At 46.8% G+C, this 22,964-nt stretch overlaps 1 protein-coding gene across 3 annotated transcripts in view; it reads left to right on the plus strand.

Moving 5' to 3' along the window:
• TSPAN14 (tetraspanin 14) overlaps nucleotides 1-22,964 on the plus strand; it is a 54,397-nt gene that overhangs the window by 12,811 nt on the left and 18,622 nt on the right. For 2 of the 3 annotated variants that reach the window (XM_069572243.1, XM_069572244.1), the window contains exon 2: nucleotides 14,008-14,105. In XM_069572243.1, the coding sequence (XP_069428344.1) occupies nucleotides 14,025-14,105 (81 nt within the window). In that variant the 5' untranslated portion in view covers nucleotides 14,008-14,024. Of the gene's footprint in view, nucleotides 1-1,276; nucleotides 1,447-14,007; nucleotides 14,106-22,964 lie in introns of those variants that run through there. The other variant, XM_069572245.1, reaches the window with a different exon arrangement.

Below are 22,964 nucleotides of genomic sequence, written 5' to 3' on the forward strand. Positions count from 1 at the left end.
AAAAGCACAGGGGGGTAAGGCGAAGCGTTAGGTCCCAGCTGTGCCGCTGGCCTTCCTGGTGACCTTGATCACTCATTTCCATGGGCGTAGGTCTCTGGAAGATGGAAAGGTTGCTCAGATGAACTTCGGTTGTTTTTGAGCCGTGACTTTTTGAGTTCTGTGAAACTAAGTTCAAAATGCTTGTTCACTACACTGAGCCCCTCTCGCCAACTCTGGGTACTCTTTTGGGAGAAATATCATTGGATGGGGTAAACAGAGGGCATCTCTTCCCATGGGTTTTTTTGCCCTCAGGTTCTTGAGGGACTGGCAGTGGTGATGATGACCTCCCCAGATGTCTGTGGTTTTCACAGGGAAACCCTCCCACTGGAAGCCCCAAAGCATACAGCACCCCTCAGGGGCTGAGTGTGGCATTGGGAGCCACTCAGACAGACAGTCCTGCCTTAGACAGGAACACTGGCCCTTTTCTTGGACATACCACACTCCCTCTCTGGCAAACCTGGGAGGAGGGAATGAAGACTGTTTATGTCCTGCCAAAATGAGGCCAGGCTGTTAAAAGTAGAAATAAAACTTATAAGATGGAGATACCCTCTGTATTTAAATATCCTCTTTAGTTCTGGGAGGTGGGGCTGGGAGTGAGTGGAATAGCGGGTAGGAGGCTGAGGTTACATTTTGTCTCTGTTTTGTTCAAAATTCCAGGAGGCAAAATGGGTTTCTGGCCCTTTATCTGCCTTTCCCCCACCCAACCTCTACTCCCTGGGGGGTCTCCTGTGTCCCCAGGCTTTCCTGCCTTTGTCTGCTGGGCTGGGATCGGCCTCCTTGTCACAGCTCTGGCCTTTGTGCTTCTGCCCTGCCCTGCCTCACAGGAGGCCTGTGCTCTTGGAAGACGTCCAAGGGGCAGGGAGCCCAGCTTTGATAAACATTTGGTTAGAGTAGCTTCCACAGCTGTGAAATGGGAATAAAAATAACCTGTGAGGGTGCCCTAAAATACCAAACCAATTCCACAGTTAAAGCATCCCTCCAAGAAAGCTGATGACATCCCTAGTTAAGATGGGTGAGCTTTCCCCTGTCACTTGCCCTAAAGGTCCTTTTGCTCCGTCAGCGCTGTTGCTTTTCACTCAAGGCCTCTTAAACACCCTCACTGTTGAGAGTATTGCCCACAGGCCTGTCAGTGGGCTGGGCTGGCAACACCTGGCAGCCTGTTGCCCTGCAGACTCACCCCACAGCAGCTGAAGCAAAATCTGCATTTAACAAGATTCCCGGGTAATTTGCATGCGCTTTCAAGTTTGAGAGGCTCTGTCTCAGACACCTCCGTCCTGCCCTGCCCCACCTTCAAGACTGTTTTCTCTCTTTTGTGGTTTAGCTGTCTTCACCCTCCTGCCCTGCTTAAAGTTGCCGACTTTAAAAGGGTCTGGCAACTCCGTCTCTGGGACACGAAGATCACAGCAGGTAGCCCTGGGCACTGGGGGGGGTGTCTGGGAGGTGGGTCTGGGAACCGTGGAAGCCGCCTGAGCTGGCAGCTGCGGGTGCCTCCTCCCAGCTTGTCGGCGAGGTCAACTCTGCGGCACCGGGCCGAGGAGGTAATTGGAGCCCTCCTTTGTGAAAGGGGGCTAAGAGCCTCCCTGGGCCATCTGGTGCCACTTGGCCCACCCCATCCGTCCCAGCTGGGCGACAAGGAGATCAGAATCAGGTTGTAAATGTTGTTTGCTTTTTGTAGACACACGAAGCATTCTATAAAAAGATTTTTGGTATATGTTGAAGTTCAAATAAATAGTCCAGAAAACGGACTGTATATTTATTTTTTGTAGTATTTTTCTTAGTGGGAAAAATGTTTGAAATGATTTTCCTGATTTCGCTAAGATAGCCTGCCTTCCCCCTGCCTTCAGGTAGAGGTGGGTGGAGGGCCTGTGGGGGTGAGTGTGGGGCCCCAAGCCTGGGGATGCCCCTGGCTGTCTGGAACTGTTTTAGGTACTAAGCTTCTAATCTCTTTGCAGATTTTTCTCAGCTTTTTTTCATTAGAGTCCCATCGCTGATTTGTGTTTTGTTTTTTTTTTTTTTAAAAAACATCTGCTTCTCCCTTCCCCTCCCTGCTTGCTCCTCTTCTCTTCTACATTTTCAGCGCATTTCATCTTACTTATTTTTCTCCAGCAGGCCTCACCTTTTATAGCTTGCTGGGAAAGTTTGCTTTCTTCCCTCTGTGAGACTGGCCCCAGGCTGTTTGCCTTGCTCAGAGGCCAGGAGCCAGGCTCTGCCCTGGCTTGGTGAGCCCTGTCCACCCTGGGCAGGACTAGGGGGTGGCCCTCCAGTGCTGACTTCGGGAGTCAAGTGGGTTGGTTGGTTGGTTGTCTTAAAAAGTATATTGCAGTGAACTGTGCAATTTTGGATACAAGGATTTTGAACATCTTAGAGCCACAGTCTTTATTTTATGTCTTCCAGGCATGGAGGAATGGAAGAAAAGGTGTTTAATTCTAAGTTTTATATAGTTTGTGTTGGGGGGGAGGAGGGTGGGATATCTCTGCAAAGAGAACATTTCCCACCCACATTAGACACTCAGATCACATCCTCGTACTGAGTTGGAGCAGCTCCCCTAAGGGCTGCCCAGGACTCAGTTATTGGAGCAGAATTTATTTCTGCCCGAGAGCAGGCCCACTCGTCACTCAGTACGTCCGTGGCTGTTAGGAGCGTCCCATTCCCCAGCCCTGTTGGCCCTGCCAGGGCAGCCAACCCGGTGGCGCCTTGGTGCCATCCCCAGGGCCTGACCCAGAGCTCTGTTGAGACTCGTGGCTGCCACCATGCCGGCTTGTAGTGGTTGAAGCTGCTGCTCTAGGGAACATTTCCTGACCAGCTTCCCGCCTCCTCCTTCCTTCCTGGGCCGCATCCTGCCCTCCTGTGCCTGCCTGACAGCATTTAGCAGAGGGAAGCGTGTCCTGAGCCCCTCCGGTCAGGTGCAGGGCTCACTTGAGTTCTTGGTCTCCACAGCCCCGCTCTAGGTGCCTGGCAACAGCAGCAGCAGCCAGGACGTGTAGAAACCGGTCCCAAGGTGTTCATCTCCCACAATAAAGGCCTCTCCCCCCAGGGACTCGCAGAGCGAGTTAGGACACTGATGGGTTGCTGGACTCTTGGCTTCATCCATTCGTGCTGTGGCCTTGCCTCAAGCCGTTTGTGGAGAAGCTCAGGGTGGACAGAAGGCCCAGTCCTCTGGGTCCTGAGGTCCAGAGGTCCCAGCATGCAGGGTTCATGGGTTCTTGTCCATGTTGGAGATGTCGCTGTAAACAGGGCCCAGAAACCGCATCTTGTGCGCATCCGCTTCTGAATGCAAACATTTCATGTGCACATCGGGTTTTCAGAAACAGGCCTGCTGTGATTATCTGGGCTCAGGGCTCCCCATCTGCATGTAAACAGGTGTTTTCGCATTCAGCGGCAGAGGGAAGGCCCCTGGGAGGCCAGGACGGTGCCAGGCCTCCTTCTGCACAGTCCTTTGAGAGGTGGAACGGCAGCTGCTGCGGGCGGCCCGGCCCTCTCACCTGTGTGGGCAGGCAGGTGAGGCATGACTTGCCTGATGCATCATTTTCAAGATCTCCCTTTGGGCCCCAGGATTGTCTGTTGCCCCAGTGTTTTCTTCTTTTCTTTAAAGAAAAATGTCCACAACTTCTTACATTTCACTCGAGACGAGTTATTTTTGTAAACTCTTCCTTCATTTGTTTTTTGACCATTGCTCAAGATAGGACTCAGGTTATGCATTTTCGCCAGGAACACCACAGAAATGACATGTGTCCTCAGTGCATCCCGGCAGGAGGGACAGCCGTTGGCTTGACTCATTGCTGGTGGCGACAGTGGTGGTTACAGGTGATATCTGCAGGGTTTCTCCATTGCTGAGCTACTATCGTGCTCTTTGTAATTAATTAGTGTTCTATGGGGAGATACTTTGAGACCATGTAAACATGCTGTCTCTAATCAAACTTTTGTTGATTAGTTTTAGAGCCTGTTATGGTTTAAATATCTTTGTGAGTTCCCCCACCACCACCCCCCCCATTCACGTATTGAAATTGTCTGGTGCCTGGCTTGATGATGTTAGGGCTTGGAACCTTTGGGAGGAGCTTAGGTCATGGGGGTGGAGTCTGCAAGAATAGGATTAGTACCCTTACTAGAGACGCCTCAGAGCTCCCTTGCTGCTTCACTGAGGACCAGTGAAGAGGTGCCAGCTTTGAACCAGGATGAGGCTTGAACCCCACCTTGTCGGTGCCCTAATCTTAGACTTCCTAGCCTTCAGAACTATGAGGAATAAACTTCTGTACTTTAGAAGCTGCCTGGTCTGCCAGTTTGGTCCAGTCTGGTATTTTGTTATAATAGCCAGAACAGACTTAAGAACCCATTATCAGTTATTTCTGTCATTCTAGAATTCCCCAACCTGGAATTCTATGGTTACTGAATGGTGATGATTTAATTACATAAGTTTTTACATTTATCCTTCTGTAAAGAACTTTCCCTTCTCTTCCATTTATATATTATTTATCCATTTATAGAATTAGAATGTATTATAGTATTAGAATGGAGTCATGGGTTCTTACTTTATTCAGTGAGTTAAAATGCATTAATATTATTTATTTTGATGCACGCATAGTTCCAGATTGGGCCAGTGGGGGGTCCCTTCAAACTGTCTGCTGTGAAGGACAGCTCTTAAAAATGTGCCTTTCCAGGTCTGTCACACTCAGTACTGAACGGGTCTCTGTGTGCAGTTTGGATAAAGCTCCTTGAGCGATTCCCCAGTTACGTGGGATTTGGGATCAGCTGGACCAGACCCGTTGTTTTCAAGCGTGTATGCCATAGAGCCTCCCCTTCCCCCTAGCCACTTGAAGAGAACTGCTCTGCACACCTCATGCTGGGTTTCTGGGTCAGAGCCTCTTTGTACAAAAGCTCCTGTAGCTTAAAAAGTAATAAAAATAGTAAGTTTGAAAATCGCTGGATTAGGTGACCTCCATTTGAGGCCCAGCATGTCTCCCACTGAGCCCTCGGCTCACTGCTTCCTCCTCTGCCCCTCATCCGTCCCTCTCTTGGCTTCTTTCCTGGTGTCAGCACCGCGGGAGACAGATATCTCCCCCCAGATTAGCAGGGGGCCCCTTGGTGCTTCTCAGACTCAGCAGGTCTGGGGGTTGTGGGGTTTTGGTGGTGGAAGCTCATAACGCTGTGATGGTTAAAAACAGAGTTTCAGACAGGAAGCCAAGCTCGTAGAATCCCAGGCCCACTGGGGAGCCCGGTGGGGCTCAGAGCTGGCAGCCCAGGTCTTCCTGGACTTCCACCTGGAGGCCTTCCCAGGTTGGGCAGTCAAGGGCCTGAGAGCCTCTGAACTCTGGGAACCTCCCTTCCCCAACACCTGTGTGGCAGGGCTTGTCACCCCGGGATGAGGGACGGTGGGGGGTTGAGGGGCCCATCCTAACTCCTGGCTGAGTTTGTAGTGTTTTCCCACAGTGAGGAGTCAAATTTCCGGACCCCTGCGGTAGTTGCTGCCACCATGTTCATTTTTGCACTGTTTGTGGCAGAGTTGGCCCTAAGGCGTATGGGTTAGAGTAGGACTTAGACACTTCTGACTCTGAGGGTGAGTCGGAACCGAGTGGGGAGCCTGTGGACTTGAGGCCCTCTTTCCCCTCTAAGAGTGATAGTGCCCCTAGGCTGAGGCATGATATGACACCCTTCCTGTGTGTGAGGTTCCCTTGGGTAGTGAGGCAGCCTACCGGGTTGCCTTTATGACCATCTCAGTTACCCATTTCCCTTGAAGGTCTCCTGTCTCTTCCTAGGCTTCTCCCCTTTCCCTGTTCCTTTGGCCTGTGAATGTTCCCCAGTTCACAGTGGGCTCTGAGGACCTGGAAAGTCGAAGGCCTATGGTGTGCTGTTTGGAGGTGCAGCAGGGCCCCCAACTCTGTTGGGAATATGGCTGCCCTTCCTGGGGATCAGCCTGTGGGCAGATACAAGTACTGGGAGCCTCAAAGGTCAGGTGGAAAGGTTGAATCTTGGTCAATGGCCAAGTCTGGAGAATGAGGTAGGGAGGAGCCAGCAGAATAACTTGGTAGAGTTTTAGCCTGGGATATGGGTGGATAGTGTTGTCAGGTCAGCACAGTTCAACTGGATTCCTTGCTTGGGGCTCTCACATGGCCCAAATCAAGGGGTTGGCAGGGCTATATTCATTTCTGGAGGATTTGGGGCAGAGTTTAGTTCCTTGTTGTTTGTTTTACAACTGAGGCCCTGTTTCCTTGCTAACCGTCAGCCAGGGCTCCCCTGAACTGCTGGAACTTCTCTCTGCTCTTTGCAGGTAGCTCCCCTGCCTTAGATCCAGCAACAATGCATTGCATCCTTCTCATACTTGGAATATGACTACTTCTGCCCTCAGCTGGGAGAAAGCTCTGCTTTTAAGGGCTCATCTAATTACATTGGACCCACTCAGATAGTTTCCCTATTTTAAGTAAATTGATTATTCATCTTGATTACATCCACAAAATCTCATTTGTCCTTTTATATGGTTATAAATTATACTTCCTGTTTTTCCTTTTTTTTTTTTAACTTTGCTCAGTGAAAAGATGGCAACTAAAATATTTTTGAAGTCTTCCCAGAGATCTGTGGATTTAATGAACACACCTAATTTTACTTTATCCTCAGTTCAGTTCAGTTCAGTCGCTCAGTCGTGTCCGACTCTTTGCAACCCCATGAATTGTAGCATGCAGGCCTCCCTGTCCATCATCAGCTCCCAGAGTTCACTCAGACTCACGTCCGTCTAGTCAGTGATGCCATCCAGCCATCTCATCCTCTGTCGTCCTCTTCTCCTGCCCCCAATCCCTCCCAGCATCAGAGTCTTTTCCAATGAGTCAGCTCTTTGCATGAGGTGGCCAAAGTACTGGCGTTTCAGCTTTAGCATCATTCCCTCCAAAGAAATCCCAGGGCTGATCTCCTTCAGAATGGACTGGTTGGATCTCCTTGCAGTCCAAGGGACTCTCAGGAGTCTCCTCCAACACCACAGTTCTAAAACCTCACAAAAGTTAAGATAAAGGGAATTTTAAAAAAGGAATCACTCTATAAGGACGTGGAAAGTGGCAAAGGAAGCAAAAGTAAGAAAAAATGTTCAAATCAGGAGTTAGATGGGTGAGTGACCCACTTGGAAATGTAGGAGTTGGTGTCACCATATTATTTTAGGGGGGCTTGGAGGGGAGGAGCATCAGAGGTGGCTGAATATAGGGACTGTTTGAAGGCAGTTCATGTGGTTAAACCTCTTTCTTGTCTCCATGGTGCCTGGTGACTGCCCTTTCCCTTTAAGTGAGACATTGGAGATTCCTTCTGCTGAAGGGAAAACCAAGGGCCTGGGATATTCCGGTTGTTCTTAGTAATTGATGTGAAGAACATCTCCATCCCCCAGCCTTCTATCCCACTTGGCTTCTAGAACTCTGACAGCCAGCCCCTTACCTTCCAAGCAGGAGATTAAGAGACCTCACTGAGGAACCTGACTGACCTAAGAGGAAAGAACTAAAGATGCCAACAACAGGGACTTTATAGCAGATGGGCCAGCCAGACTGCCCTGCACAGAAACCCACCTGCCCAAGGACTCAGTGCTTCTAGTCAACTCTTAGGCATTTACGTTTAGTCATGAGGATTACTAATGATTGCTAATACCTGAGGAAAGCACCTAACTTGAAAAGAAGCAAAACAAATGGGGCAGGGGGAGCAACTTGAAATAAGTATTCTACTTTGAGAATATTTTGAAAAAAATTAGACATTTTCTCAGAGAGATAAGAGAAGTACCCATGAAATAGGAATAGGATACTATACAAAAGGAACATTTAGGAAACAAAAAAAAAATTAAAATTTTAAAAGAATAAGGGCAGAGCAAAAATATCGAATCATTAGAATAATTATAAGTTTGAAAGAGTTTTCTGGAAAATTAGACAAGAAAGATGAAGAAGAGATGGATAATAGAGCAGAAGAGGTAAGATGTTTAAAGAATCAGCTCAGGTTCCTATGTCCATTAATAGGAGTTGCAGAGAAAAAGGCAAGTGGGAAAATCACCCAGAAAAAAATTTCCTAGAAGGATATAGGTTTCCATATCAGATGGACTCATCAAATATTGAGCTGAGTGGATGAAGATAGGCCAGTATGCTGATCAGTTAGACCAGTACCTTGAAATGTCAGTGTGCTGGGAAGAAAAGGATGATCCTACAAATTTACAGAGAAAAAGAAATAGGTTAAGTACAAAATCAGGAATCTGAGTGGTTTCAGACTTCCCAATACCCTGGAACGTAGAAGATGTTAGGGCACTGCCTTTAGTGTTCTCAGTGGAAATGACTCCCAACCTAGAGTTCTATACGCAGCCAAAATTTATTCACAAATAAAAATAAAGTAAAGATGTTTTCAGACATACATGGTCTGAAAAATTTTCCTCTTGCCCTGAAGATTTCTTCCACAAAGATGAGCAAAGACTGGCTCTTTTATAGGCTGTATCCCAAATGAGGCCAAGGGGGTTCTTCTGGGCACCAGTCCAGATTAAAGTAGCTCAGAAGGTTCCAGGAGAAATTTCTTCTGGAAGAAGAACTAGAACATCTGATGTGAGTGAACTTATTGAGAGGAGATTTGGACAACTGACATTGAATTTGGGGTTGAATATTAATAAATTCATAGAAAATTAAAGAGAAAAAATGAGAATTGTTAAGTCTAGAGAACAAAAAGTTGTCTAGGAAAAGTAATCGTGGCTTACATGGCTTGCCGTGATGACTCACATGGTCCTAATAATGTAGACTCTGAAAATTAGTGTCGCCGTGGGTATAATTAGAGTGGAGATATGGGAAAGGAGTGTGAGGGGAGTGGTTTGGGACAGGTGGCTGGTACAGGAGTAGGGTTACATTTTCCTCTTCAGGGCAGGAAGTGGTGAGGTAACACCTAACAATGAAAAACCAGGGAATAGCATGTACTGAATTTTCTAAGACATTTGGAATGTTAACATCAAGAGCACCTAGAAGTTAAGGGAGCCCCTGGAAAGGGACTGGGGCCTTGGGGCCTAGGGTCTGGGTTTTTTTTTTTTTTTTTTTTTTTCCTGAACACAGCATTTACAATCATTGATTCTTGCAGGGATATGTTCAGAAATAATTTTGAAAAAAATGAAAATAGCACATCTGGAACACGAGGCCTGTGATAAGGGCAAGTACTGTTACACAGACCTCAGATGTACATGGGAGTATGTGGGCACTGGATTGATTGTTCAGGGTGCTTCTTGTGTGTGCCAAGTTGCTTCAGCTGTGTTTGACTCTTTGCGACCCTGTGGACTGTAGCCCGACAGGCTCGTCTGTCCATGGGACTCTCCAGGCAAGAATACTGAGGAGCTTCTTACTGTGGGCCATCGCAGAAATCCGACAGCCATTCTCAGTGGCTGCTCATTGCCAGCTCTCTTCGTGCACTTCTGAATTGTCTAAGTATTTTACAGTTCAGCATGTGCTACCTTTTTAATTAAATAAAGCTGAGAGATGGAGGAGGAAACAATCTTACAAGTTAATGTAATCCCGGAGTAGATGAGCCCTCTTTACGGTGACTGCAGAGGTCATCACACTTGTGGGGCCAGCATCCTCCACCAGCAGTGGCCTCAGTTTACATTTTAGTACATAGGTGGTCGTGGTATGCGCCACAGTAGAAGCCTTTTTAGAAAATCACTTGTGAGCCTACCAACCCACGAAGCCATTTTCATGCTTTTAGCTTCCATTTTGACCTTTAACCACATGCTTACAAATTGTTTCATAATTGCAAGCTAGGATATTTAGATTTTGAATGCTTAACTCATATTCTCGTTCTTCTTTTGGTTTCTTTCCTTGAGGCAAACTCTTGAGTCATGAGTTTATTGCATTAAGGGTAGGACTTCTTTTCTTTTTTTTTTTTTTTTTGAATGTCTATAACTGTATTGCTTACCAAAGGGTAGTAACAGTTTATACCACTCCCAGCAAGGTATGAGTGCAATAGCCTCACCATGGGATTGCCAGCAATAGTGGTGGTAATTTTGTGAAAATAAAAAGTGTAAAACAATATCTGTGAGTTGTCTTTAATTTCTTTTCCAGTGAGTTTGAGTAGTTTTCCATCTAGAAATTGTTTTGTTCTTCAGTTTTAGTATAATGCCCATATCCTTTGTCCACTGGTCTAAAATCAGTCTTCTATTAAGTATGAATTTCTGTGTGTTGGAGATAGTATTTAACCTTGATCATAATCACTACAGCTGCAGATAATTTTTATCATTTGTTTCCTTTTTAATTTTAATGTTACTTTTCATTGTTATATGGGAATTTAAAAGCATATCTGTTTCATATTGATAGTTTTGTACTTCCATTAGCTTAAATGTGAAGGATACCCTGTTCTTGAGTGTGTGTGTGTGTTTACTATTTAGATAGACTTTAGTGGATTATTCAATTCCTCTCAGGTGGCTAACCAGCTATCTTAACATTTAAATAATCCTGACTTTCCCCCTTGTTTTAAGAAGTTGATGTTTGGACAAACACAATGCCTCCTACTTGCCACATGAATGCTTTATTCTGTTATAATAACTTTTGGAGTTGAGACAGTTTGAGGACTTGGAATTAAATAATTGTTTTCTCTACAGAAAACACAACATAGCTTTTGGAGAGTTTTCAGTTGTGGTGGTCATTAGTAGCTGTGAAAATTTATCTTCTGTTAAGAAGCAGAATTTTTAGTCTGTGTATTTAAGGTATTTAGGGTAAATGCTTTTGGTGTTGACTGAATTTGTTAGCTGGTAGAGGGCTGAGTTTTGCCTCCCTCCGATATGACTCTACTCGGGTTAACAACTATGGTGAGAAGTGAGGACCGTAGTCACTCTGGAGTCATTTTGGCTGACTTCTGGGTCGGGTCTGGTTCTAGTTACAGCACCACCATCCTCGTCACCTTTTGGGGTTCTTTGAAATGTGGGTAACACGTCAGGTTGGTGGGGGAGCACTCATCAGTCTTTTCTCCTTCCTTCAAGTTCTGAAGCTGCCAAGCCAGACCTCAGACGCTCATTGCCTTCATTCCACCCCAAACCCAAGGCTCTGTGTTGGAGGATGTGGCTTAGGCTGGGGTCCAAACAAATCTCACTGTTACCTCCGTCCACTTAAATTCAGAACTTGCCCACGTGGGGACCTGGATTTTCTGGTTGAAGCTCAGGACCTGCTTCTCTACCCACCCTGGTCTCAGGACAGAGCTGGCGGGTCAAGAGCAAGAGGCAGCTTTTCCTTGCTGCTCCTTTGATGGCGTGTGGCGTGGTGCGGGACCCCTCTCCTCACCTCCCGGTCAGTTGAGCACCTTCTCTCCCCATGGGGAGGAGTAAACAAGGGGGTGAAGAAAGACTAAACTGCACTGTTTCCCTTCAACAGCTTCCTCTTCTGTGGGTTGGAATGGGGAAATAAGTGTCATTGAAACACCCTACCCCAAGACCTCATACGGTTATTTTGGTCCAACAGAAATGGTACAATGTTGAAGCAAGTGTTCTGGGGGTGAGTGACAGGCATATCTGAGGGTGACGCATCATCTCTTGCATGGTTAGGGTGTTTCTTTCTGATCATTCCCTGGCATGGACCTGGCTAGTATAGTTCTGAGTGTTTAAGTCACCATGGAGTGAAGGCTTGGGGTTTATATCACAGATGTTGAGATTCTCTATGTGTGGGTTTGAACCCTGACATTTATAAAGGCAGAGTTATTTCCTGGTTGAGTCTTTGTGGGGCGAGACGCTGGAAGCCCAGTGGAAGAGCGAGGAACAGGTGGTGAGAAAACCAGCCCCCTGCAGAGAACCCACACTCCAGAGCACTGGCTCCCTGCAGCCCGCCTGACAAGGAGCTCCCTGTGGCCGTTCCGTGTTCTCCCATGTACATGGCCGGAGCAGAAGGAGATCAGGGATCTCCACGCAGCGAGTCCGTGTCACCTCAGGGTCATCATTGTTCAGAGGCCCTGGGCTAGGGGGCAGGGATGAGGTCTGCCCTGCTGTGGAAGGCATACAGGCCAGTGTTAATTAGCTGGTGTCTTTGTGGAGCCAAGATCCAGGAGAAAGAAGGGAGCCTGGCTTTGTTTACTGCTTCAGAGCTTTGAACAGAGTTCTTTACTACGGTTAGGTTAAATGACTCCAAGGAGCATCCCTTAGGATTCCTGAACTTCAGGGTGTTCTGCCTGAGCAGCCCTCCCCAGTCTCTGGGGACCTTAGGGATCGGCCCCATTTTAGTTGAGGCCCTGGAGAGGCAGACGCTTGCTCAGGGTCAGGTCATGTGGCCGAAGGAAGGACTCTGTCCAGGAGTTCCTGTTCATCTCCTTGCAGCCATCCTGTGTGGCCCAGGCTGTGTTCAGGCCTTCGGTGTCCTCGTGTTCGGAATCTTCCCTTGTTACCGGGAGTTGTGTTCATGCGCATTCTGGGAGGGGAGTGTTGTAGAAATGCTGCTCTGCTGGTGGGACGGGAAGGTGGGGATGGGCTGCTGGGTCACTGCCCGCTCCCTGGCTGGTTTCAGGCCAGGCAGGTTGGTACTCCCAGCTGGGCCTTGACCATACTCCTGTCCCTCTGGGAGGGAGTGGGCCAGCGGGCAGTGGTGTCTGGTCTCTGCCTGTTGGTTGGTTCTGCTCTGGGAAGAAAGGTGGAGCAGTCAGAGTACCCACTTCCAGAGGGATGTGGTTTCATGTGCCTGCCTGGCAGCACTTTCTCAGAACATGACAGACCAGGGGCCAGGCCGCCAAGGCTGCATCGGCAGGAAGGGATTCTGTGGTGGCTGCTCCGCGGCAAGGCGCAGAAGCTGCTCTCTTACTGGCAGCTGTGGGTGGGTTGTCTCCCCACTGCCAGAGTAGCCTTGTTTGTTTTTGCCCTAGGCCTTGGGTTGCCTCTTGTTCCTCTCCTCACCCTGGGAAGTAGGGTGAGTTCTGGGGCTAGGGGTGGGCATTTCCAGTGAGCCTCAGATCCCACCCTGAGGGTCAGCTTGAGGGCACCTCCCCCACCCTTCAGCCACTGTCGGGCAGCAGCAGACAGAGGAGGAGTTAAGGATCCACCTGGGTTGCCATCGTGTTTCAAAAATGAACATAGTGAAGGTGGACCAGGCCCTCGGACTGCACTCCTTTTGAGGGCACCCTCCTTTGTAGGCTTTGGACACAGATAAAGGAGAGTGGCCCACACTTCACCCTGTGCAGTTTAGTGTTCTATAATCTAAGCTTTAGATTATTGGCCCAAGGAGGCCAAAGCAGTGGTCCTAGAGGGTGGGAGGTTAGGCAGGGGAAGGGGGGGTGGGGTGAAGACTGGCTGCTGTGAGTTCATGGCATCTCTCCACCCAGGCCAGGGCGCTCTGCCTTCCTTACCTCTTGAGGGCTGTGCTTGAGAGGTTGTCTCAGAAAATACTAGATGAACAAATGTGACTTCTGCTGACTGGCCACTGTTAGGTCATGCCCAAACCTGCTCTTTCATCTCTTCTTCCCAAACTCGACTCTCACCAGTCGAGCCCTCATTTCTTCGTTTGGTTCCCTCAACTCTTGGTTGCTTGGCCGCAAGCAGTGGGTGGGAAGAATGTGGATTGCGGGGACCGCTGTCTCCACCCCCAGGTTGCCTTGGTTTGGGTCCTGAACGCTATGGTTTTTGTCTTGCTGTTGGGCAAGTCACATGAGCATTCTGAACTCTTGTTTCCCTGTTGTGAAGTGGGGGTATAAATACCCAATGAAGAGGTGATGACCTAAATGTTTGAGAAGGTTCCCAGCAGAAGTCTACAAGATGCTTTTTAGAAATTGCTATTCTCCATTCTTACAAAAATTTTCCTCCTATTTTGGCTGTTTATGGAAAGTTGACTTTGCTGATTTTTGTCTAACCTATAGCTGGCATTAATATTAAATCTCTCTCTGGACTACTTAAAGAACACAGGGAACAATTTGGGAATGTCAGGAGTCTGATTCTGTATCTTGCCTTTGCTCCTTCCTTGGGGAGCAGATTTTGGGGAAATGGTTTGAAAAATTAAGCCTGCCATCTCATCACTCGTCCTCTCTCCGTAGATCCTGCTTCTCAGAAGATGCACTATTATAGATATTCTAACGCCGAGGTCAGCTGCTGGTACAAGTACCTCCTCTTCAGCTACAACATCGTCTTCTGGGTGAGTGGCTGAGAGCGGCCGTGTTCTCTGTCCTTAGTAAACCATGCTTCTTCACGTACTTTGGGTTTACCTGGCCCCCATGAGGTGGCAGTCATGGCCCTACCCTCATGAAGCCAGTAACAAGTAAATTATAAAATAGACCATCAAGTGCTGTGATGGGGAAGGCCAAGGTGATTAAAAACCAGTTTAAGGTGCCCTTCTTCAGCCTTGGGGGTTCAGGAAGGCTTGGGGCTCTGACCCAGTTTCCCTCCACTCACACTCCAGGAATGCCCCAATGAGACATCAGCTGTGAGGTCCTTTGTGCACACTGGACTGTGGGCCAGGCCCTGTCCTGGTTTCTAGGAGATAAGGGTGAACAAGGGTAGTAAAGCCTTGCCCTTGTAATGCTGGTGTTCAGCTGGAAGAGGTATTAGCTTAAGAGCCTCAGAGCAGGGAAGGAGAAACCACTTGGGTGGGGTGCTTGGGAAGGACGTTCAAAAGAAAGGCTTGTGGGCAGAGACCTGAATACTAATCAATACACAGCCATGTGGGGTCTTGGGAAGAAAGCGCTGGTTAGGGAGAGCAGCATGTGCAAACGTCCTGAGGCAGGAATGAGCTTGGTATGTGCAAGAAACAAAAGGAATTCCATGTGGCTGGATCTGAGTGAGTACAGGGCATAGGGGACACAGGTTAGGACACAGGCACAAAGAAGCCAGGTCATGTGGGACTCAGTGGTTCCCAGTAAGTAGCTGGAATTACTTTCTGCTCCTTTTAATAACACTTGGTATGTTATAAGTTGGATGGTGTCATCTGATTTTGGAAAGATTCTGAAGAGTGAAGGGATGAGTGGTGGTCCCAAGTTCTGAGGTGAAATTTGGGGCAGAAGAGTTAGAATGATCTCTTAGCCAGACACATGGAGTTGTCTGTTTCCTGGAAATGCAAGTCTTGGTCACCATCGGAGGAAAGGGTGACCAGATTATTGAAGGAGAGTGTATTGACTGAGGAGAGGAGGAGTCTGGATGTGGAGGTGGGGATGCTAGAGGTGGGATTGAGGAGGAGAGTCCACTCCAAAGTGGGCTGTGAGTGAGTGGCCTGAGGTCAAAGGAAGACCAGGAGATTTTTGTGTCATGGAAGTCTCAAGAAGAAGCCCTTCACGTAGAGAGGAGTAGGGTGGGAACAGAATACTGACATTGGCTTTGATAAGGTGGAGGTTGTGACCTTGACCAGAACTGCTTGGGGGTGGAAACCCACCTAGAGCTGGTCCAGGGGCTAATGGGATGTGAGAGAGTGGAGACCAGTGACTCATGACAGTTCTTTCAAGGCGAGGATTCTTGCCTTAATGACAAGCAGAGAAATTGGGTACTAGCTGGAGATGGTCAAGGGGTTAAGAGAGATATCAGAGCATGTTGGTGGGATTGGTTCAGAGAGAGGCAGACATGGATTCTGTGCAGGGGAACAAGACCACTTGACCACACATAGAGAGTTTTTAAAACCGCCCTGTAATATAAGCAGCGTTTCTGGTGTCTGGGTCTGCAGCTAGTGTCTGGGGGGACCAGATAGAGGAGGAGGCACAGGGTGAGTGGTCATGATGCCACAGTTTCCTCTGCTGAGGATGTTGACATTTCCTATTTGGACTAGAATACTTGACAATAAGGCAGACTTACCACACTTCTCAGCCTTTCACCCTTGTTTTTCCAGCATCATCTCCTGATGATTTATCCCAAATTTCTGGGGGTGGAGTGGGGGGGTGGGTTTCTGTCCTGGAGAAATAGGGTGGGATTCAGTGGCTTGGCTGTTTACCCCAGGACTTTTCTGGTTCCAGACAACCTTTCATTAGCAACCACCTCATTGCCCCTGTAGTAGAGCAGTGCTGAACATTTGAGGTGGTTCCTGTGGACCCCTCCTAATGGGAGGACTGTGGCTTCCCTTCCCTGAGATGTGCGACGTCCAGACCTGCATTGCTACCTGTCTGGAGGGGAGCCTACTGGCCCCACCTGGAGTCCCCACCTGCCAGCCAGATGCACAGTTCAGGGCCACCTGGTTTAGACTGGCGGTTTGACCTTTTTGGCCTTGTCCACCCAGCTGTTGTACCCTTCAGCCAGCTGGCCGGCTGTGCTTATTGGCCTTGCATCTCAACCTCTGACTCTCATCCTGATTTTTGCATCTGGAGTGAAACTCTTCTACGGCCGCTGTGGCTGAGGGCCTGGGAATCTCCATTTCTTCAGAGCTTCTTCAGAACAGATTCTGTGCTCTTGGGAAGTTTTACTAACCTACCCCGTATAATACATTGGCAGCAGCAAATTCAAATTGTAGAGTTCATGAATCCAGAATTGTAGCAGGTCTGTTTGGTTATTGAAGGAGGCTGCAGCGTTATCAGAGTTTTGCAGAATTGGCAATGTGTGTGGTTGAGAGCTAATCATTTTTTAGTTGGTGTCCACTGGGGCAGAATGGGATGGAACAAAAAGGAACAGTCAGGAAAACAAGGACTGAGAGCGTGGTTGGGAAAATGAGAGGGGGAGGCCACCTGGCCCCTCCCTGCTGAGTTTTAGGCAAAGATTTGCTGTCTTCTGTTCAGGGGCTGGAAATGTGGAGTGAGGTCTGAGAACTGGGGTGTAGAGCCCTTCGATAAGTACATGGCGCAGCCGGGGCTCCTGGGTGCCAGTCTGGACTCCCACATGAGCTAATTTCTTTATGAATTGCTCTCACCTGCCTGCTGCCTGCTTCACAAGGTTGCTGAAAATGTGTAATATGGTATGCCTTCTCAGAGGAGTTTTCTTTCTTAAATGGAGAAAATACAGAAATGAAACAATATAATGAAACATCCCCCAACCCCATCCCACCACCACCACCATGCTCCCATCAACTGGCTTCAAAAGTTACCAACTCAGCCAGTCTTGTTTAATTTATATCTTCTTCCACCTTGGATTATTTTGCCGGATCATTTTGCAGAGAGTTTTTGTTTGATTTTGATGAATTGACAGTGAGCAGTGGAGCAGGATGACAGCCTTAATGGTGGACCTGGGCTCAGCAGGCAGGTTTGAATATGAAGAAGCAACTTGTTGATTCTTTGACCAGTTCTAGGTGCTGGAACAAGCAGAGGTTTTATTTAGCAGGTTGCCCCATCCAGAATTATTTTCACAGTAACATTTCTTTATAGCAAATACCTGTAGTACTGTTCTTTAAGCTGTCTCTTTCCAACTTCAGGACCAAGATTTTCCCATGGGACATTTAATACTTACTGGAGGCAAGACACATGGATGCCCCAGTATTTGTGTCTGTTCTGAACTGCATGTTTTACTAGGTGAGCATGGAGCTGGGCTTCATGGGGTTTTCATCACAGGGATGTCAGGGAAATGCTGCCAACACAGCATTTTGAGGACGCTAATGTTTTTTACCCTTCTTTTGTTTTTTTAAAATTATAATCATTCCTTGCTTGTGTTAGACCTATTTCTGGGGTGGACTCTCACTTTGACATAGGGAAATGCAAATCAAAACCACAATGAGATACCACTTCTCACCCCTTAGAATGCGTATTATTAAAAACAAGAACATAATAAATGTTGGCGAGCATGCAGAGAGATTGGAATCCCTATGCACCATTGGTGAGAATGGTGCAGCTGCTGTGGAAAAAAAGTATGATGGTTCCTCCAGAAGTGAAAAAAATTACCGTATGATGCAGCCATTCTCCTTCTGGGCGTATATCAAGAAGAACTGAAAGCAGGATTTTGAAGAGGTATTTGCGCACCCTTGTTTATAGCAGCATTGTTCACAATAGCTGAGAGGTAGAAGCCACCCTGGTGTCTACTGAAGGATGAATGGATAAACAAAAGGTGGTCTATGCGTGCCATGGAATATTCGGTTCAGTTCAGTTCAGTCGCTCAGTCGTGTCTGACTCTTTGCGACCCCATGGACTGCAGCACGCCAGGCCTCCCTGTCCGTTGCCAGCTCCTGGAGTCCATTGAATCGGCGATGCCATCCAGCACCATCTCATCCATGGACTATTACTCAGCCTTAAAAAATAAGGGAGATTCTTACATGTACTCCCACATGGGTGAGCACTGAGGACATTATGCCGAGTGAAATGAGCCAGGCACAAAAGGACAAGTGCTCTATGATTCCACTTACATGAGGTACGTAAGGAAGTAGAATGGTGGGAACTAGGGACTGGGGGAAGGGGAAGTGGGAAGTTGCTGTTGAACAGGGTCAGTTTTACAAGATGGAAAGATACCTGTGGATGGAGGTGATGGTTTGACAATTCTGTGGATGTGCTTAATGCCCCTGAGTAGTCTTACTTAAAAATGGTTAAGATGGTTAGTTTTATGTTATGTGTTGCTGCTGCTGCTGCTAAGTCGCTTCAGTCGTATCCGACTCTGTGCGACCCCATAGACGGCAGCCCACCAGGCTCCCCCGTCCATGGGATTTTCCAGGCAGGGGTACTGGAGTGGGGTGCCATTGCCTATATTATGTGTACTTTACTACAATTAAGTTTCCTTTTTTAAAAAATTATCTATTTATTTTTGTCTGTGCTGGGTCTTCATTGCTGCACCGGCTCTTCTTTAGTTGCAGCAGGCGGGGGCTACTCTCAGTTGCCATGTGCCGACCCCTCACTGCGGTGGCTTCTCCTGTTGTGGAGCACAGTCTCTGGGGCTTCAGGAGTTGCAGCATGTGGGCTCAGTGGTTGCTGTTCGCAGGCTCTAGAGCACGGGCTCAATATCTGTGACACACGGGCTTAGTTGCCCTGCGGCATGTGGAATCCTCCCGGAACAGAGATCGAACCCGTGTTTCCTGCGTTGGCACGCAGGTTCTTTACCACTGAGCCACCAGGGAAGCCTCACTATGATTAAAATTCTTGAAATATCTCACTTTGACTTGCAGAGGAAGGGAAGCTGAGAGAGGCATGCAGCCTTTGTCTTTGTTCATTCTCACCCCCACCTGACTCTGGAGAGAATTTGGGCTTCCCTGGTTTTACTGAGTGTATCCTCAATGAGGGATGATTCCGATGATGCTGGCAACTCCAGGATTGCTTACCACCACAAACACTGAGTTTAATCTGCAGAGGTTCTGATGAAGCCCTTGCCAGGATCTATTTCAGAGATGGATTAAAAGTGTAGAACCGTGGGCCCTTTGTACACACAGACGATCAGCCTGTGTTTCACAGAGAGCCCCTGCCCTGGGCCTTCTCAGGGACATGAGCCACAGCTTCCTTGCTTGTAAAATGCAGGAATTCACTTCTGAGCCTCAAGTGCAGCCTGTTTCTGGGTGAGAAACATGGACATTTGTGTTCTGTGACCAGCATGGCTTGAGGCCCCTTCCTTCAAAGTAACAGATGCCTCCCATGGGTAGGGTAAGCATGTAATTTGTGGTCCAAGTCAGGAAACTTTAAAGAATGAAAGAGAGGTTATTAAGAATTTTGCCGGAACAACAGATGTAGAGTATTTCGCTTTCACTGCTGAGAAGTAGTACCTTTTCCCCTTCCAGTTTTATATACTGAACTTTTGTATTTGCTTGGAAATTCTAGAGAACTACACAAGGCCCCCCAGCTTTACTGTGTTCCCTCCTACAGGCTCCCTTCTCCTGTCTGCGCTCATTCACAGTTTCACTTGGTGAAAGTATCCTCCTCATTTTGCGGTCTTAGGATAGAGCATTCCAGGTTGCCAAGTAGACTTCCTGACCATGTCTTTGAAAATTCCGTATTGGACTTTGAGGTTTTTTTTCTACTATCCTGGATAAGGACGCTGTGATTATCTTTTGTAACACAGATTCTTGCCTTTGGGGAAAGGACGAGAAATTATTTGCTGGGATAGGTTCCCAGGAGTGAGATTAAATGGGTCAGAAGGTGTGTCCATTGTTTTGACTGGCCTGACACATTTATATAATCATATTCACCAGAAAGGCTGCCCCAGTTCATAGGAAATAGATCCCCTTATTGTTTGGCGCACACGGGTATGTGTTTGTGTGTGTATTTTTCCATATTTTGGCTTGCCAAGACAGAGGGCAAGGATTGCTTAATTATAGACTCCACTTGAACTGGGAGTGGCTGATCCTTGCAGGCCCTCAGCTCCTGATCTCACTGGTTCAGGCGCATCTGAGGCTGGGACCCCCAAGGAGGAATTTGCAAGGATGGGCAGTATGTGTACTGTGATTATTGCCTGGGACATGTGATTATTACACACTCACAGGGTGGTGTCAAGGCTGAGTAACTGATGGTGTGTGTAACTCTGCTTCTGGCAAATAGTCAGCATGGCTCAGTCTGACGGGGTGATCTGTCATCTGTGGGGGAGTATCTTACTCCCACCTTGTTTATACCTTTCCCCTCCCAGAAATGTGCTTTTAAAAAATCACATCTATTGAGGTGTAAATTAAATAGAATACATATACCCATTTTGGATGTTCAGTTCACTAAGTTGGCAGCTATACACTCTGTATAATCACCATCACCACAATAAAGATATCAAAGATTTCCATCTGTCCTGAAACTTGTGCTTTTCTGTCGTCTTTCTCTCCCCACCCCCTCCTCCAGCAACCATTGATCTGCCTTCTGTCATTATAAATTAAATTTCACTCTCAGATCTGGCTTCCTTTAATTTAGAGGATGTTTCTCTGGGTTTTTTTTTTTCTTTTCTGTTTTTAATTTCATGAATTTCTTTAAAAAGTTTTTAAATGTTTTTATATTTAAAAATGATGGTAAAACCTATGTAACAAAACTTAGAATTGTAACCATTTTTAAGTGCCCAGTTCAGTGGCATTAAGTGTATTCATGTTGCTCTTCATCCATCACCACCATCCATCTCCAGCCTGTTGTGTGGATTTCTGCTTTTTATTATTTTCTCTCTTCTATGTGTTTTGGGATCATGCTGTTCTTTTTCTGTCTTCTTGAGGTGGAAGATTATGTCATTGATTTTAGATCTTTCTTTTTTCCTATAGTGTAAGTACCTCATTTTATTGTGTTTCCCAGACACAGCAGTTCTAACAAATTGAAGGTCTTCTGGCAACCCTGAGCCGGGCAAGTCTATCAGCACCATTTCCCCCAGTAGCAACGGCTCAGTTCATGTCTCTCACATTTTGGTAATCTTTGGAATATTTCAGACTTTTTCATTATTGTATTTGTTATGGGGATATGTGATTAATTACTATTGTAAAAAAGATTATGAGTTGCTGACGGCTCAGATGATGGTTAGCATGTTTTAGCAGTAAAGTATTTTTAAATTAAGATATGTACATTTTTTCCTTAGTCATAATGCTGTTGCATACTTATTAGACTGCAGTATAGTATAAAGATAGTCTTTATATGCACTGGGAAACCAGACAGTTTAGTGTGACTTGTCTTGTATTGGTGGTCTGGAGACGAACCCAGATGTGTCCAGGGTATGCCTGTTTTTAATGATGCTCCGTGCTTGTTTGTATCCCACACGTCTGGAGATGTTTTCATTTCATTTGGTTAAATAAATATCTTGTATGTTTATACAAGTATCTTTTCTTTCCCTCCCTGGCTTCCTGTGGAGTTTCTCTTTTTTTTACTGGCTTCCAGCAATTTTATCATGATGTGTGCCGGTGTGTTTTCTTGTGTTCTGTTTGAAGTCCATTGTGTATTTTGGATTTGTGGGTTTATATTTTTCATCAAATTTGGGATGACTTCAGTTATTATTTCTTTAAATATATACCCCATCCCCGCCTTGAATTCCTTGTTGTCCCACAGGTCACTGAGATGCTGCTCAGTTTGGTTTTTTTTTTTTTTCTACCCACTCCATCGTTTAATTTAGATGGTTCCTATTGCTTTCTCTTTGAGTTCACTCATCTTCTGTAGTGTCTAACTGGCAGCTAAGCCCATTTAGTGAATTTTTCATTTCTACTGTTGGTTTTTCTGTTTCTAATAGTTCCATTTGAATCTCTTTTATATTTTCTGTTTCTCTCTTTGCTTATTTTCCTGTAAATCTCTGAGTATATTTACAGTATCTGTTTTGAAGTCTTTGCTGTTCCATCTTCTTTCTCATTCCTGTCTTTTTTCCAGTTACTGATTTTTTTTACCTTTTTATAGGTCATGCTTATCTGGTAACTTTTGTTGGGATGCTAGACACAGCTTTTCTGCCCCAATATTCTTCCTGTCTCGGTCAGCTTGGGCTGCCGTTACCACATGCCATTGCTTTTGTTGCCTAAACAATCGAAATGTATTTTCTCCCATTTCTGGAGGCTGGAAGTTTGAAATCAGGGTGCCAGCATGGCCAGGTTCCGGTGTGGGCTGTCTTCCTGGCTTTCACGTGGCTGCCTTTCTGCTGTGTTCTCACATGGCAGAGAGAGAGAGAGAGAAAAAAAACACAAGCTCTGGTCTCTCTTCCTCTAATCATGGAGGCTCCACCCTCATGACCTCATGTAACCGCACTTAACCTCCTCGTCTCCAAATACCATCACACTGGGGCTGCGGCTTCAAGATGTGAATTTTGGAGCGACATAACTTTCAATCCATATCAAGTCTTTTGAATTGGCATCTTTTGTCTGAGATTCATTCTTGCTGTGGTACATAACTATAGATTGTTGATTCTCATTGTTGTGGGATATTCCATTGTGGAAACATATTATTTGAATTACTTGTAGTTTTATGCTAGTAAGACCTGTTGAAGTAATATGGAAACATACCAGGGTTGGAGACCCAAATTACAGGATGTCCCGGGGTTCACGTGGCTGAACTGAAGGAAACCCTGGCTAGGTTCAGATGGTTTCGGCATGACAGTTGAGTGCAGGACATGGCTGACGATGGCTTGCACACCAAACCTGGCTCTCTGCCCGTTTTAGCACATACAACTCTTTTTGGAACAAGCCCTGCCCATTTTCCTGCTAAAACAACAGAATTGAGTAACTGAAACAGCGACCTTCCACTCGGCAAAG

This window comes from Ovis canadensis, chromosome 25 (genome assembly GCF_042477335.2).
Source record: "Ovis canadensis isolate MfBH-ARS-UI-01 breed Bighorn chromosome 25, ARS-UI_OviCan_v2, whole genome shotgun sequence".
NCBI classification, from domain to species: Eukaryota; Metazoa; Chordata; class Mammalia; order Artiodactyla; family Bovidae; genus Ovis; species Ovis canadensis.